This window comes from Periophthalmus magnuspinnatus, chromosome 18, assembly GCF_009829125.3.
Source record: "Periophthalmus magnuspinnatus isolate fPerMag1 chromosome 18, fPerMag1.2.pri, whole genome shotgun sequence".
NCBI lineage: Eukaryota > Metazoa > Chordata > Actinopteri > Gobiiformes > Gobiidae > Periophthalmus > Periophthalmus magnuspinnatus.
In genome coordinates this window covers 4942335-4961147 of record NC_047143.1, presented here as the reverse complement: position 1 = coordinate 4961147, position 18813 = coordinate 4942335, and the positions used below count along the sequence as shown (strand labels likewise).

Genomic DNA, 18813 nt, shown 5'->3' with positions numbered 1-18813 from the left:
AAATCAGGACTACATCAGGACTAAGCCAGGACTAAAGCAGGACTAGAACAGAACTGAACCAGGACTAGAACAGAACTCAACTGGGACTAAACAGGGACCAGAATAGAATTAAACCAGGACAAAACCAGGACTGACTCAGTACTATAACAGAACTAAACCGGGACTAAACCAGGACTAAACCAGGTCTGGTTTCACACAGGTCTTGAACAGACTGTTATACATAAACTGTAGTTCATACCTGGAGTTCCTGTTTCTTACATTTTTCAGTAATGTTGGGAACATATTTTTTCTCTTATTCCCTCCTTTTTCCTGTGGTCCCAGTAGGAGATATTATTACTTAAAATAAGAAATTTATGGCTAAATAAACTCAAATATTGAACGATTTCCTAAAACATAAATCTTCAGTTATGGTGTAAACTTTTCAGTCGTCTGGAACGTTTGAACTGTTTTGTTTTTTTTGTTGTTTTTTTTTTTACAGATTCTGACCTGAATTCGTCTGTGGTTTGAGCTTTTTCATAAATGGGCCAAAAGATGATTCTCAGAAAACAAACAGGACAATGTGACACTTTCCCCAAAACACCCACAGGAAGTCACTTTTGTGCAGTTCAGACATGTTTGACAAATACACTCAGAGTAGCAGAAATACTTCTTTACAGCCACAGGATTCAGCTTTGAGTCTTTTTGTGTGGAGTTTGCATGTTCTCCCTGTGTCTGTGTGTGTTTCCTCTGAGCGCTCCCTTTTCCCCGTCAACACAAGACAACAGGTCAGACTCTCCAGCTCCAAGACCACTGCCACGGGACCTTTATTTATAATGTACTAAAAACAGCACAGGTTGACCAAAGTGCTACAAAAAAGAACCATAAAAACAATAAAAAGAACATGCATATAAAAACAGAATCTAATAACAAAAAAATGGTAAAATGTCAAACTGTGTCAAAGGCCAAAGTGAATAAGTGTTTTAAGACAAGATTTCAAAACGTCCACAGAGGAGCCAGTCTGACGTGTAAATGCAGCTCATTCCTCAGTTTTAGTGTCACCGCTGAGGCCCGGGGCCTCTGAGGTCCCACTGGACTTTGGCTCACTCAGGAGGAGCTGCTCAGTTTATTTGTACAGTGTAATTCGTACACAAAGTAATTTACAGAATAAGAAAGACATTAAAATCACAATATACAATACAATACTAATCAAAATATGAATAATCACGAATAACCAACATAAAATGAACATTAAAAGCGAATAGTGCAGAATAAAACACGTACAGTCATATGCACAACTCAACAGAACGTTGAGTTTGGCATATGACTGTACGTTTTTTGAGCCCGGATTTAAACATTGTCAAAGTAGAGGTCTGTCTCACATCTTCAACCTGTTCCAGGTTTTAGTTGCATAAAACTGAAACACTGATTCTCCATGTTTAGTCCTGACTCTGGGACCAGCAGGAGGCCGGTCCCTGAAGTCCTCAGAGCCTGAGATGGTTCATGTGGCTCTAAACATGTGGGAGATGTTCTTTGGTGCTGGTCCATGGAGAGACTTGTTCACACACACACAACGTTTGGACAGATTCTCTCTAGTGTGACGTCATAAATGTGAGGACTCTGCTTATTGTCATTTTCAACACATTTTTCTATTTTTCTTGGTAAACTGCTTCCTGATTAGTGTAAAGGTATAATTTATATTTACAACAATTGTTATCTCCCAAAATGAAGTAAAAATAAGAGAATCATTAAAACCTGTCATACGCTTTTAAGTCGTATTTCACATTAAACAAACCTGGAGTCACAAGCACCAAACTGTGAGCTGAGTCTGAGCTGTAGCAGGCTCTGGCACAAACAGAATACACACTTCCTGAGTGAAAAAACAGTCACACCAATGCCCAAAAACAAAAAAAATAGTGTTCTTGTAAAAAGCACAACCTTATTAGAGCTGTTCATTTAAAGTAAACACAAAGTAAAACAAAACAAAAAAATCCATAATTAGAACGTTAAAAATGAGGAGGAAACTTCACTGGACGACACTTTTTGCTTTAGAACAGTTAGTCAATGCTAATGCTAACTTTTATTAACCTTCTAGGACCTGGCGTCTTCATATGTGGACAACACATTTTGGGTGGTCTAGGCCACAGTGCAGATTTTTAAAAGAAGAATAACAGTAACAAGAACATCAACAATGCAAATATATTCAATTTTGAACATTTTTAAGAGTTTAGAATGTTTAGAACATTTTTATTTATTTATTTATTTATTTATTTATTGTGTAAAGGCACATGTCTCCTGCTCCTGCTCTTCACATGAGGCACAATTGTTGTTTCTAATTTTGTTTTTACTCAGGACAAATGTTCCTGTTTTCAGGGTCTTAAATAGTTTTTGTCAATCATTATTCAAATGTTCTATCAAAATTATTAAAATGTCCACATATGAGGACATTTGTTTTACATCAGTTTTCTCACAAACTACATAATGTAAAAAGGTAATTCTGTGTTTTTACACTGATCAGGTCCAATCAGCCTAAATAACAAAGAGAAATGAATAAAGCCGCTCAAGAGCTCGGGTCTTAGGAGGTTAAAACGCTCAATATAACATAACAAAACTTCATCTGTAGTAAAAACGACCTGATTACCTGTAGGTAAAAGAGGAGAAGAGAAGTTTTCTCCTCATGTATAAAGTGTAAAAGTGTAAAAGTCCACAGAGTCTCCATGTGACCGGACGTCACCAGATGCCGTTACTACAGAGCTAATAGTATCGTGTAAGTATTATAGTACCTGAGATAAATATTTATAACAGTTTTACATCAGTTAAAAGATGAAAAGTACAAAAATGCAGGAAGTATCACTGAGTCCTAAAACTGAATCCCTCTGCCTACGTCATCAACACAGAAAACTGCAATTCAGTTTAAGAAAGTATATTTAAGATCTGAATAAATATCTTACTTAATTTGTCTCTTGTTGTGTTTGTTTGTTTGTTTTTATTGGTTACTAAAGTTGTGAATGTTACTTCCTGGTTGGTCAGTGGCAGCAGATGTGACACACAGAGATAATTCTGTAACTGTGATGTAGTAAATATAAAGTAAACATGGGCCAAGACTTACACAGTGATTATGATCAGGCTAATTAACACCTAATGTGTGTTGTTAAGATATTTGCAGCCATAAAAATGTCTTCTTTGACCATAAATTGTCCCTGCAGTGTCATTTACTGTAATAACTGATGTCAAACTATGATAAATATTCAGCACAGACACTATCCTCCTAAACCAAGTCAGAATTAGAAAAACTAAACCTGCCATATTCACTCAGGTCCTGATGTTCTTCCCTACAGCATTGCGTCTTGTTCCGTGTCGTCATCACTGGGAGGTTCTTGGGATGATCCTGCACAAACATACATTTGTTTTTTCATAACTTGAAAAAAAGGTCTTTATTTTTTTTAACATTTAGTATTTTGTAATGTTATTGTCCTGTTTTCCCCTGGTTTAGTCCTGGTTTAGTCCTGGTTTAGTCCTGGTTTAGTCCTGGTTTAGTCCTGGTTTAGTCCTGGTTTAATCCTGGTTTAGTCCTGGTTTAGTCCTGGTTTAGTCCTGGTTTAATCCTGGTTTAGTCCTGGTTTAGTCCTGGTTTAATCCTGGTTTAGTCCTGTTTAGTACTTGTAAAATCTTGGTTTAGTCCTGGTTCAGTCTAAACCAGAATTAAAGAAAGACTAAACCAGGATTTAACCAAGGTTAACCCAGGACTAAACCAGGTTCACAAGAGACTGAATGTGTCTGATGTGTATGATCAGAACAGCAGCAACGTGGCAAAAATAATGATTTAATTATAATAAAAACATTAAAATGACTTAAATCTGTTTCAAATGTAGTAAAAGTTTACAGTAAATTTAAAACATTGACTTACGACGTGGAGGTGAGCTGGACGAGCGAGATGGTGCTGTGTAAGAAACAGGGATAAAAGAAACATGAGCCTACATTATAAAGAAACATGAGCCTACATTATAAAGAAACATGAGCCTACATTATAAAGAAACATGAGCCTACATTATAAAGAAACATGAGCCTACATTATAAAGAAACATTAGCCTACATTATAAAGAAACATGAGCCTACATTATAAAAGAAACATTAGCCTACAATAAAAAAGAATCATGGGCCTACAATATAAAAGAAACATGGGCCTACATTATAAAAGAAACATTAGCCTACATTATAAAGAAACATTAGCCTACATTATACAGAAATATGAGCCTACATTATACAGAAACATGAGCCTACATTATAAAGAAACATGAGCCTACATTATAAAGAAACATGAGCCTACATTATAAAGAAACATTAACCTACATTATAAAAGAAACATTAGCCTACAATAAAAAAGAATCATGGGCCTACAATATAAAGAAACATTAGCCTACATTATAAAGAAACATTAGCCTACATTATAAAAGAAACATTAGCCTACAATAAAAAAGAATCATGGGCCTACAATATAAAAGAAACATGGGCCTACATTATAAAAGAAACATGGGCCTACATTATAAAAGAAACATGGGCCTACATTATAAAAGAAACATGGGCCTACATTATAAAGAAACATGAGCCTACATTATAAAGAAACATGAGCCTACATTATAAAGAAACATGAGCCTACATTATACAGAAACATGAGCCTACATTATAAAGAAACATGAGCCTACATTATAAAAGAAACATGAGCCTACATTATAAAAGAAACATGAGCCTACATTATTACAGTCACAAAAGTTGTAGTGTATAAATCTGTATTTCCCAGTGTTTCTTATATTAGTGACATTTACATTATATTTTCAATCATGGATCTGGTGCTTTGTGTATTTTATAAAACTATAAATGTTACGTCTGATTAAGAACATTTAGGTTTCACATTATTCACTCAATCAAACTTTATTCATCGAGCCATTTACAACACTCAAGGTGACCAAAGAGCTCTCCAATAAAACCGACACAATAGAAGAACATTCAAAACATTAAATGAAATAAAAACAAATTGACAAAATGCATTGCAGTAGTCTATTCTTCAGCTGGTTTAGTCCTGGTTTAGTCCTGGTTTAGACCTAGATAAGTCCTGGTTTAGTCCTGGTTTAGTCCTGGTCACTTTTATTGACTGCATAAAATACAATCAGCCTAATGACAATTTTTCATATTTTATGCTAAAACATTTAAATTTTGCTCACCTGCTGCATCAAGCCCCTGTTGTGGTTTACGTTTCTTTATGTGTTTGAGGAGAAAGAAGACTCCAACACCAAGAACAAGACCAGCAACAATAGGACCAACAATCGCTCCAACATTTGTAGCTAGAAAAAAAAAGTCAGAACTTTAGAATCAACACTGATGGTGCAACACAGTTTTCCTTTAGTCACACACAAATGAATCAGGACTAAACCAGAACTAAACCAGGACTTAATCAGGTCTAAACCAGAACTTAACAAAGACTAAACCAGGAATTAACCAAGGTTAACCCAGGACTAAACCAGGTTCACAAGAGACTGAATGTGTCTGATGTGTATGATCAGAACAGCTGCAACGTGGAAAAAATAATGATTTAATTATAATAAAAACATTAAAATGACTTAAATCTGTTTCAAATGTAGAAGTTTACAGTAAATTTAAAACATTGACTTACGACGTGGAGGTGAGCTGGACGAGGGAGATGGTGCTGTATAAGAAACATCTGCATGATCAAAGAAAATATTAGAGAACATTATAAAGAAACATGAGCCTACATTATTACAGCCCCAGAAGTTTCTTATATTAGTGACATTTACATTATATTTTCCAATAGTGGATCCGGTGCTTTGTGTATTTTATAAAACTATAAATGTTACGTCTTAAGAACATTCGGTTTCACATGAGCTGCACATGTAGTGTCTCTGTCAAATACAGCCTCATGAAGAAAAGTACAACATCAGAAACATGAAGGTGTGGAGTGACTTTGGGTCCGACTCTTTGACTCTGCAGGTTTCTGATGTGTCATGAGTCACACACTGGATGTACGTGTGTACTGGTATGAGAGGGGACGAGAGGACATTCCTCTGAAGTAGAATAAGGAGGAGACACATGTACATGAGGAGAGAGTGCTCATATTTCAGTACTTGTGTTCACATTCACATGCACATATAGTGTACAGGACACACTGTTAAACTAAACTTTTTCAAAGTTTGTTCCCACGTCTGTGAACAACACGGCAAATCATCATATTTTTTATATCTAAGAAACACTTTTTTTCTGAGGCCTTCACAGAAAACTTTGTCAAAGGAATCTCATCAGAAGCAGGGGGTCCATGTCCATCCATCTTGAACAGCCTTAGCTGGAGGATTTGAGCTACTGTACAGATTTTGGGCTGATGGGGAAACAAGAGCATCCAGAGGAAACCCACACAGACACAGGGAGAACATGCAAATCCACATAGAAAGGCCTAAGTGACTCATGATTCAAACCCAGAACCTTCTTGCTGTGAAGTGAGAGTGACCTGGCTCACACAAAGTGATACTGTTTATGTGTCAGAACTGAGTTCTACACATTATCACTCTGGGACGGCCCTCGCTGAAAGCTCAAAAAAAAACTGTAATTCCTTAAAATTTAATCTGGCAAATTTTAGATTCATACCAGGGTCTCTTACAACTGAGGCATCAAACATGTATTTAAATTCTATGATTTTGTCACGTTTTCTTTACTGCATAACAAGCTGGTCGCAGGCCTGCAAAACAGCTTTAAAGCCTCTTGAATCAATGTATAAATGTGCACTAAAGATTCATGACAAAAAATCCAGACAGTATCACCACTGTCAGATCCTCTCCAAATATGGTTTTCTAAACTTTAATAATCTGTTAATATATGCAAACATCTGTCTACTTTTTAAAATTATTCATGGTATTGCTTGTCCTCCTCTAAGAGGAGGACAAGCTAAATCAGCTTTCTCGATTGTTGCTGTGAGTCAGTGGAATAGTTTTGCCAAATGAGATTATAACATGCACAAGTTTTCAAAGGTTTGCACAGGTGACAAAGGAATGGTTAATATCAAAGCAAATTTGACCTCATTAGTGAATGTGTATGAAAGAAAGAGTATCTGCATATTTGAAACTCAGTGTTTGTGTGTGAATAATTTGGTATGGAAGTGTGTGTGTGAGTTGAATGTTTTTAGAAATGTCATATTTGAATGTGAGATGTGTTGTATTTGATATATGTATCATAGATGTACAGGTTTCTCATCCATCTACACCAAACTTATTTTTATTAAACATCAGCCTGTCCAGGGACGACAGGTGGAAATTAGTATTTATGCTATAACCTGGCACCAGACATCTCTCCTGTTTTTAAGGTCAATGTAATGTCGTGCACTGTCCCTGTTTCAAATAAAAGCAGACCATACCATACCAAGTGATCACAAAACGCTGAACGTCATGACGATTATTTGAATCTGATTGGCCGAAGCATCACAACAGCTAAACAAGACGCTCTGTCCAAAAACGCACAAAGTTCTTAATTGTGCACGTTTTTCACAAACTAAATAGTCCATAATGGCACTAAAACAGGCTGAAGTTGCACACCAAGATGGATTCTTGTGAGTTTGGGTTCTCACAAATATCACGAGAATCCATCTTGCGAGAGTGGTAATAATAAAACATTATATATAATTTAACACAAATTGCAATCTACAGCTAGCATAAGCAAACAGTTTTTCAGTTAGTCACTCAAATCTAACTTCTAAATAGGACCATGGACGCTCTTATTGATCACCGGCTCCTGAGCTTGTGTTGTTTAAATCCATGTCACTGTAAAGTACTATACTTGATGCTCAGTGAACAGGGTGAGAGGTAATAGAATCCTTTTATTATCTATAAAAGGAGGGTCATGGTCTGATTGAGTGAGAATGATGCTATAGTTTGTGCGGTGGGATTCAAACCTTTTAGAGGACTCGGATCATCCTTACTCCTCACTGTGGAACAAGCACAAACAATGAGCCACAACAGAAAACATGAAAACACTGTAAGGGATTGTGACTGAAACAATGGCCCGTCTTACCGATAAGTTTGACAGAGCTTTGTATTCGTTTGGTTTCACCGATTTCCACAACACAGGTATAGTTCCCTTCATCTTTTTCTGTTACGTTGCGGATTTTGACAGAAATGTTCCCATGTAACAAATCTTCTTTTAAGATCTCCGTTCGGTTTATGAAATGACAATCCAGAGGTAATATCTCTTTACCTCTTCTATAGATGTACACAACAATATCTTCGCCATTTGTTAATTTTACATGCCATTCCACAAAATCCTGGGTCAGGTCCGTCTCAGGCTCCACGTGACATGGCAGGATGGCGTCTTTGTTTCGTTCAACCTCAACAGGATCATGACCCATCATTTTATAATCTGTGGAAAGAGGAAGCACATGTGAAATATGACTCTGAATTTACTTTGGCAGAATAAACCAGGTCTAAACCAGGACTAAACCAGGACTAAACCAGGACTAAACCAGGACTAAACCAGGACTAAACAAGGTCTAAACCAGGACTAAACCAGGTCTAAACCAGGACTAAACCAGGTCTAAACCAGGACTAAACAAGGTGTAAACAAGGTCTAAACCAGGACTAAACCAGGTCTAAACCAGGTCTAAACCAGGTCTAAACCAGGACTAAACCAGGACTAAACCAGGACTAAACCAGGACTAAACCAGGACTAAACAAGGTCTAAACCAGGACTAAACCAGGTCTAAACCAGGACTAAACCAGGTCTAAACCAGGACTAAACAAGGTGTAAACAAGGTCTAAACCAGGACTAAACCAGGTCTAAACCAGGTCTAAACCAGGTCTAAACCAGGACTAAACAAGGTCTAAACCAGGACTAAACAAGGTCTAAACCAGGTCTAAACCAGGACTAAACCAGGACTAAACAAGGTCTAAACCAGGACTAAACCAGAACTAAACCAGGACTAAACCAGGACTAAACCAGGTCTAAACCAGGTCTAAACCAGGACTAAACAAGGTCTAAACAAGGTCTAAACCAGGACTAAACCAGGTCTAAACCAGGACTAAACCAGGACTAAACCAGGACTAAACAAGGTCTAAACCAGGACTAAACCAGGTCTAAACCAGGACTAAACCAGGACTAAACCAGGACTAAACAAGGTCTAAACCAGGACTAAACCAGGTCTAAACCAGGACTAAACCAGGACTAAACCAGGACTAAACAAGGTCTAAACCAGGACTAAACAAGGTCTAAACCAGGACTAAACAAGGTCTAAACCAGGACTAAACCAGGTCTAAACCAGGACTAAACAAGGTGTAAACAAGGTCTAAACCAGGTCTAAACCAGGACTAAACCAGGTCTAAACCAGGTCTAAACCAGGTCTAAACCAGGACTAAACAAGGTCTAAACCAGGACTAAACCAGGTCTAAACCAGGTCTAAACCAGGTCTAAACCAGGACTAAACCAGGACTAAACAGGGTCTAAACCAGGACTAAACCAGAACTAAACCAGGACTAAACCAGGACTAAACCAGGTCTAAACCAGGTCTAAACCAGGACTAAACAAGGTCTAAACAAGGTCTAAACCAGGACTAAACCAGGTCTAAACCAGGACTAAACCAGGACTAAACCAGGACTAAACAAGGTCTAAACCAGGACTAAACCAGGTCTAAACCAGGACTAAACCAGGACTAAACCAGGACTAAACAAGGTCTAAACCAGGACTAAACCAGGTCTAAACCAGGACTAAACCAGGACTAAACAAGGTCTAAACCAGGACTAAACCAGGTCTAAACCAGGACTAAACCAGGACTAAACCAGGACTAAACAAGGTCTAAACCAGGACTAAACAAGGTCTAAACCAGGACTAAACAAGGTCTAAACCAGGACTAAACCAGGTCTAAACCAGGACTAAACAAGATGTAAACAAGGTCTAAACCAGGTCTAAACCAGGACTAAACCAGGTCTAAACCAGGTCTAAACCAGGACTAAACAAGGTCTAAACCAGGACTAAACCAGGTCTAAACCAGGTCTAAACCAGGTCTAAACCAGGACTAAACCAGGACTAAACAAGGTCTAAATCAGGACTAAACCAGAACTAAACCAGGACTAAACCAGGACTAAACCAGGTCTAAACCAGGTCTAAACCAGGACTAAACAAGGTCTAAACAAGGTCTAAACCAGGACTAAACCAGGTCTAAACCAGGACTAAACCAGGACTAAACCAGGACTAAACAAGGTCTAAACCAGGACTAAACCAGGTCTAAACCAGGACTAAACCAGGACTAAACAAGGTCTAAACCAGGACTAAACCAGGTCTAAACCAGGACTAAACCAGGACTAAACAAGGTCTAAACCAGGACTAAACCAGAACTAAACCAGGACTAAACCAGGACTAAACCAGGTCTAAACCAGGTCTAAACCAGGACTAAACAAGGTCTAAACAAGGTCTAAACCAGGACTAAACCAGGTCTAAACCAGGACTAAACCAGGACTAAACCAGGACTAAACAAGGTCTAAACCAGGACTAAACCAGGTCTAAACCAGGACTAAACCAGGACTAAACCAGGACTAAACAAGGTCTAAACCAGGACTAAACCAGGTCTAAACCAGGACTAAACCAGGACTAAACAAGGTCTAAACCAGGACTAAACCAGAACTAAACCAGGACTAAACCAGGACTAAACCAGGTCTAAACCAGGTCTAAACCAGGACTAAACAAGGTCTAAACAAGGTCTAAACCAGGACTAAACCAGGTCTAAACCAGGACTAAACCAGGACTAAACCAGGACTAAACAAGGTCTAAACCAGGACTAAACCAGGTCTAAACCAGGACTAAACCAGGACTAAACCAGGACTAAACAAGGTCTAAACCAGGACTAAACCAGGTCTAAACCAGGACTAAACCAGGACTAAACAAGGTCTAAACCAGGACTAAACCAGGTCTAAACCAGGACTAAACCAGGACTAAACCAGGACTAAACAAGGTCTAAACCAGGACTAAACAAGGTCTAAACCAGGACTAAACAAGGTCTAAACCAGGACTAAACCAGGTCTAAACCAGGTCTAAACCAGGTCTAAACCAGGACTAAACCAGGACTAAACAAGGTCTAAATCAGGACTAAACCAGAACTAAACCAGGACTAAACCAGGACTAAACCAGGTCTAAACCAGGTCTAAACCAGGACTAAACAAGGTCTAAACAAGGTCTAAACCAGGACTAAACCAGGTCTAAACCAGGACTAAACCAGGACTAAACCAGGACTAAACAAGGTCTAAACCAGGACTAAACCAGGTCTAAACCAGGACTAAACCAGGACTAAACAAGGTCTAAACCAGGACTAAACCAGGTCTAAACCAGGACTAAACCAGGACTAAACAAGGTCTAAACCAGGACTAAACCAGAACTAAACCAGGACTAAACCAGGACTAAACCAGGTCTAAACCAGGTCTAAACCAGGTCTAAACCAGGACTAAACAAGGTCTAAACAAGGTCTAAACCAGGACTAAACCAGGTCTAAACCAGGACTAAACCAGGACTAAACCAGGACTAAACCAGGACTAAACCAGGACTAAACAAGGTCTAAACCAGGACTAAACCAGGTCTAAACCAGGACTAAACCAGGACTAAACAAGGTCTAAACCAGGACTAAACCAGGTCTAAACCAGGACTAAACCAGGACTAAACAAGGTCTAAACCAGGACTAAACCAGAACTAAACCAGGACTAAACCAGGACTAAACCAGGTCTAAACCAGGTCTAAACCAGGACTAAACAAGGTCTAAACAAGGTCTAAACCAGGACTAAACCAGGTCTAAACCAGGACTAAACCAGGACTAAACCAGGACTAAACAAGGTCTAAACCAGGACTAAACCAGGTCTAAACCAGGACTAAACCAGGACTAAACCAGGACTAAACAAGGTCTAAACCAGGACTAAACCAGGACTAAACAAGGTCTAAACCAGGACTAAACCAGGTCTAAACCAGGACTAAACCAGGACTAAACCAGGACTAAACAAGGTCTAAACCAGGACTAAACAAGGTCTAAACCAGGACTAAACAAGGTCTAAACCAGGACTAAACCAGGTCTAAACCAGGACTAAACAAGGTGTAAACAAGGTCTAAACCAGGACTAAACAAGGTCTAAACCAGGACTAAACCAGGTCTAAACCAGGTCTAAACCAGGTCTAAACCAGGACTAAACCAGGACTAAACAAGGTCTAAACCAGGACTAAACCAGAACTAAACCAGGACTAAACCAGGACTAAACCAGGTCTAAACCAGGTCTAAACCAGGACTAAACAAGGTCTAAACAAGGTCTAAACCAGGACTAAACCAGGTCTAAACCAGGACTAAACCAGGACTAAACCAGGACTAAACAAGGTCTAAACCAGGACTAAACCAGGTCTAAACCAGGACTAAACCAGGACTAAACCAGGACTAAACAAGGTCTAAACCAGGACTAAACCAGGTCTAAACCAGGACTAAACCAGGTCTAAACCAGGACTAAACCAGGACTAAACCAGGACTAAACAAGGTCTAAACCAGGACTAAACCAGGTCTAAACCAGGACTAAACCAGGACTAAACAAGGTCTAAACCAGGTCTAATCCAGGACTAAACCAGGACTAAACAAGGTCTAAACCAGGACTAAACAAGGTCTAAACCAGGACTAAACCAGGTCTAAACCAGGACTAAACCAGGACTAAACCAGGACTAAACAAGGTCTAAACCAGGACTAAACCAGGTCTAAACCAGGACTAAACCAGGACTAAACAAGGTCTAAACCAGGACTAAACCAGGTCTAAACCAGGACTAAACCAGGACTAAACCAGGACTAAACAAGGTCTAAACCAGGACTAAACAAGGTCTAAACCAGGACTAAACAAGGTCTAAACCAGGACTAAACCAGGTCTAAACCAGGACTAAACAAGGTGTAAACAAGGTCTAAACCAGGTCTAAACCAGGACTAAACCAGGTCTAAACCAGGTCTAAACCAGGTCTAAACCAGGACTAAACAAGGTCTAAACCAGGACTAAACCAGGTCTAAACCAGGTCTAAACCAGGTCTAAACCAGGACTAAACCAGGACTAAACAAGGTCTAAATCAGGACTAAACCAGAACTAAACCAGGACTAAACCAGGACTAAACCAGGTCTAAACCAGGTCTAAACCAGGACTAAACAAGGTCTAAACAAGGTCTAAACCAGGACTAAACCAGGTCTAAACCAGGACTAAACCAGGACTAAACCAGGACTAAACAAGGTCTAAACCAGGACTAAACCAGGTCTAAACCAGGACTAAACCAGGACTAAACAAGGTCTAAACCAGGACTAAACCAGGACTAAACCAGGACTAAACAAGGTCTAAACCAGGACTAAACCAGGACTAAACCAGGACTAAACCAGGTCTAAACCAGGTCTAAACCAGGTCTAAACCAGGACTAAACAAGGTCTAAACAAGGTCTAAACCAGGACTAAACCAGGTCTAAACCAGGACTAAACCAGGACTAAACCAGGACTAAACAAGGTCTAAACCAGGACTAAACCAGGACTAAACAAGGTCTAAACCAGGACTAAACCAGGTCTAAACCAGGACTAAACCAGGACTAAACCAGGACTAAACAAGGTCTAAACCAGGACTAAACAAGGTCTAAACCAGGACTAAACAAGGTCTAAACCAGGACTAAACCAGGTCTAAACCAGGACTAAACAAGGTGTAAACAAGGTCTAAACCAGGTCTAAACCAGGACTAAACCAGGTCTAAACCAGGTCTAAACCAGGTCTAAACCAGGACTAAACAAGGTCTAAACCAGGACTAAACCAGGTCTAAACCAGGTCTAAACCAGGTCTAAACCAGGACTAAACCAGGACTAAACAAGGTCTAAATCAGGACTAAACCAGAACTAAACCAGGACTAAACCAGGACTAAACCAGGTCTAAACCAGGTCTAAACCAGGACTAAACAAGGTCTAAACAAGGTCTAAACCAGGACTAAACCAGGTCTAAACCAGGACTAAACCAGGACTAAACCAGGACTAAACAAGGTCTAAACCAGGACTAAACCAGGTCTAAACCAGGACTAAACCAGGACTAAACAAGGTCTAAACCAGGACTAAACCAGGTCTAAACCAGGACTAAACCAGGACTAAACAAGGTCTAAACCAGGACTAAACCAGAACTAAACCAGGACTAAACCAGGACTAAACCAGGTCTAAACCAGGTCTAAACCAGGACTAAACAAGGTCTAAACAAGGTCTAAACCAGGACTAAACCAGGTCTAAACCAGGTCTAAACCAGGACTAAACCAGGACTAAACAAGGTCTAAACCAGGACTAAACCAGGTCTAAACCAGGACTAAACCAGGACTAAACCAGGACTAAACAAGGTCTAAACCAGGACTAAACCAGGTCTAAACCAGGACTAAACCAGGACTAAACAAGGTCTAAACCAGGACTAAACCAGAACTAAACCAGGACTAAACCAGGACTAAACCAGGTCTAAACCAGGTCTAAACCAGGACTAAACAAGGTCTAAACAAGGTCTAAACCAGGACTAAACCAGGTCTAAACCAGGACTAAACCAGGTCTAAACCAGGACTAAACAAGGTCTAAACCAGGACTAAACCAGGTCTAAACCAGGACTAAACCAGGACTAAACCAGGACTAAACAAGGTCTAAACCAGGACTAAACCAGGTCTAAACCAGGACTAAACCAGGACTAAACAAGGTCTAAACCAGGACTAAACCAGGTCTAAACCAGGACTAAACCAGGACTAAACCAGGACTAAACAAGGTCTAAACCAGGACTAAACAAGGTCTAAACCAGGACTAAACAAGGTCTAAACCAGGACTAAACCAGGTCTAAACCAGGTCTAAACCAGGTCTAAACCAGGACTAAACCAGGACTAAACAAGGTCTAAATCAGGACTAAACCAGAACTAAACCAGGACTAAACCAGGACTAAACCAGGTCTAAACCAGGTCTAAACCAGGACTAAACAAGGTCTAAACAAGGTCTAAACCAGGACTAAACCAGGTCTAAACCAGGACTAAACCAGGACTAAACCAGGACTAAACAAGGTCTAAACCAGGACTAAACCAGGTCTAAACCAGGACTAAACCAGGACTAAACAAGGTCTAAACCAGGACTAAACCAGGTCTAAACCAGGACTAAACCAGGACTAAACAAGGTCTAAACCAGGACTAAACCAGAACTAAACCAGGACTAAACCAGGACTAAACCAGGTCTAAACCAGGTCTAAACCAGGTCTAAACCAGGACTAAACAAGGTCTAAACAAGGTCTAAACCAGGACTAAACCAGGTCTAAACCAGGACTAAACCAGGACTAAACCAGGACTAAACCAGGACTAAACAAGGTCTAAACCAGGACTAAACCAGGTCTAAACCAGGACTAAACCAGGACTAAACCAGGACTAAACAAGGTCTAAACCAGGACTAAACCAGGTCTAAACCAGGACTAAACCAGGACTAAACAAGGTCTAAACCAGGACTAAACCAGGTCTAAACCAGGACTAAACCAGGACTAAACCAGGACTAAACAAGGTCTAAACCAGGACTAAACAAGGTCTAAACCAGGACTAAACAAGGTCTAAACCAGGACTAAACCAGGTCTAAACCAGGACTAAACAAGGTGTAAACAAGGTCTAAACCAGGACTAAACAAGGTCTAAACCAGGACTAAACCAGGTCTAAACCAGGTCTAAACCAGGTCTAAACCAGGACTAAACCAGGACTAAACAAGGTCTAAACCAGGACTAAACCAGAACTAAACCAGGACTAAACCAGGACTAAACCAGGTCTAAACCAGGTCTAAACCAGGACTAAACAAGGTCTAAACAAGGTCTAAACCAGGACTAAACCAGGTCTAAACCAGGACTAAACCAGGACTAAACCAGGACTAAACAAGGTCTAAACCAGGACTAAACCAGGTCTAAACCAGGACTAAACCAGGTCTAAACCAGGACTAAACCAGGACTAAACCAGGACTAAACAAGGTCTAAACCAGGACTAAACCAGGTCTAAACCAGGACTAAACCAGGACTAAACAAGGTCTAAACCAGGTCTAAACCAGGACTAAACCAGGACTAAACAAGGTCTAAACCAGGACTAAACCAGAACTAAACCAGGACTAAACCAGGACTAAACCAGGTCTAAACCAGGTCTAAACCAGGACTAAACAAGGTCTAAACAAGGTCTAAACCAGGACTAAACCAGGTCTAAACCAGGACTAAACCAGGACTAAACCAGGACTAAACCAGGACTAAACCAGGACTAAACAAGGTCTAAACCACGACTAAACAAGGTCTAAACCAGGACTAAACCAGGTCTAAACCAGGACTAAACAAGGTGTAAACAAGGTCTAAACCAGGACTAAACCAGGACTAAACCAGGACTAAACAAGGTCTAAACCAGGACTAAACCAGGTCTAAACCAGGACTAAACCAGGACTAAACCAGGACTAAACCAGGACTAAACAAGGTCTAAACCAGGACTAAACCAGGTCTAAACCAGGACTAAACCAGGACTAAACAAGGTCTAAACCAGGACTAAACCAGGTCTAAACCAGGACTAAACCAGGACTAAACCAGGACTAAACAAGGTCTAAACCAGGACTAAACAAGGTCTAAACCAGGACTAAACAAGGTCTAAACCAGGACTAAACCAGGTCTAAACCAGGTCTAAACCAGGTCTAAACCAGGACTAAACCAGGACTAAACAAGGTCTAAACCAGGACTAAACCAGAACTAAACCAGGACTAAACCAGGACTAAACCAGGTCTAAACCAGGTCTAAACCAGGACTAAACAAGGTCTAAACAAGGTCTAAACCAGGACTAAACCAGGTCTAAACCAGGACTAAACCAGGACTAAACCAGGACTAAACAAGGTCTAAACCAGGACTAAACCAGGACTAAACAAGGTCTAAACCAGGACTAAACCAGGTCTAAACCAGGACTAAACCAGGACTAAACAAGGTCTAAACCAGGACTAAACCAGGTCTAAACCAGGACTAAACCAGGACTAAACCAGGACTAAACAAGGTCTAAACCAGGACTAAACCAGGTCTAAACCAGGACTAAACCAGGACTAAACCAGGACTAAACCAGGACGAAACAACAACAGTGACATAGCAAAAATAATGAACTAATTATAATAAAAAATCTAAGTAAGAGTAGTAACATTGACTTTCTAGTTTGAAGTGAGCTGGGTGATTATATTATAAAAAAAAACATTAGTCTTTATTATTACTACGACAGAGTATAAGGGTCACACACACACACACACACACACACACACACACACACACACACACACACCCCCACACACACACACACACACACACACACACACACACACACACACACACATATATATATATATATATATATATATATATATATCGCTACGAGAATAATGTCGTAGCATTTCGACATTAAAGCCGTAATTTTACAAGAATAAAGTTGAAGCCAGAAAAAGTCGTAATTTTACGAGACAAAAGTAATAATTTTACGGGAATAAAGTCGTAATATTATGAGAATAAAGTCATATTTTATGAGTATAGTCTGTTGTGTGTGAGTGAGTGACCAGTGCGTTGTGTGTTATGGAGAATTTGGAGCATTTTGTTCAGATAAACTTTCAACTGGGGTTTACACACGATGAAATACTGTGTCTTTTAGTCCACGATCACCAAACTATCATCAGTATAAGTACTTATATGTATAAGGACACTGCAAGTATTTGAGTTAGTTTAGTCAAAGGAACCAAACAGGTTTGAGAGAAATTGCTATATCTGAACAAAATGCTCCAAATTCTTCATAAAGCACTGGTCACTCATTCACACACAGCAGACTATTCTCATAAATATACGACTTTATTCTCGTAACGCGCATAATTTATTTTATTTAAGTGACCCTTATTCTCCGTCGTATATTACAGCCCCAACATGTGTAGTTTCCAGTTTTTCTTATAATAATGTAATTTACATTATATTTTCAATCACGTTGTGCTCCTAGATTTCAGAAAAGAGAATCCAACCTTGATGCGGGACACAGGCCCGTGGGGACAGACCCGTGGGGACACAGGCCCGTGGGGACAGACCCGTGGGGACACAGGCCCGTGGGGACACAGGGCCCGTGGGGACACAGACCAGAGGCCCGTGGGGACGTTTCTCGGACACAGGAAAAGCCGCTGACTTTAGACTGTTTCAACTCTTCTCAAATGAAAAGGGAAGATGAATAAAAACAGTTAAGAGACTTACCTGTACTCAGAGCAGGGGACACGATGATCACCACGAGAAAAAAGACATATGTCCACATTGTCCTTTAATGTCGTTCGTCTTTGCCAAACCAGGTACGTGGTGAAAAAGGTACTTTACTTTCTCTTTTGTCGAAAGAGAAAGTACTTTCTAAATTCACATGATCTTTACAGTTAACACAACTGTGAACTGTTTTTTTTTAAACGTGTTAAAGCAGCAGCTTATTTAAGTTTTTAGGTGATATTTACTTATTTATTATTGAAAAAACAAGCTGTTTAAAAAAGACTTTACTAAATGAAACGTGATGTCTGATTATTGTGAAACCTCTTGTTAATCAATCCTGCCCTCTAGTGGCTGCTTCTGTGATTTCACACATTTGTTGGCCGTGCAGATATGATCTTTTGTTTCTTTTATAAAAATGCACTTTCAAACCTTCAAATTAATGCTGCACTTGTCGTTGTGTTTCTATGGATGACACAGACGGGTCTGAGCAGCTTCAGATTTAGATTCAGGTTTGACTCCAGGGACACCCAGGCCTGTCTGTGCGGATTACTCCAG

The 18813-nt window shown here is 39.7% G+C and overlaps 1 protein-coding gene across 1 annotated transcript; it reads right to left on the bottom strand.

The window, feature by feature from the left end:
• Positions 1-544: 544 nt before the first annotated feature.
• On the bottom strand, positions 545-18381 carry LOC117386430 (uncharacterized). Its single transcript, XM_055228847.1, has 7 exons — positions 18259-18381; positions 8044-8388; positions 7925-7957; positions 5645-5692; positions 5196-5315; positions 3884-3916; positions 545-3364 (listed from the first exon to the last, which is right to left on the bottom strand). The coding sequence occupies exons 1-7, from the start codon at positions 18314-18316 to the stop codon at positions 3309-3311; spliced, it is 693 nt and encodes a 230-aa protein (XP_055084822.1). The 5' UTR covers positions 18317-18381; the 3' UTR covers positions 545-3308.
• Positions 18382-18813: the final 432 nt, after the last annotated feature.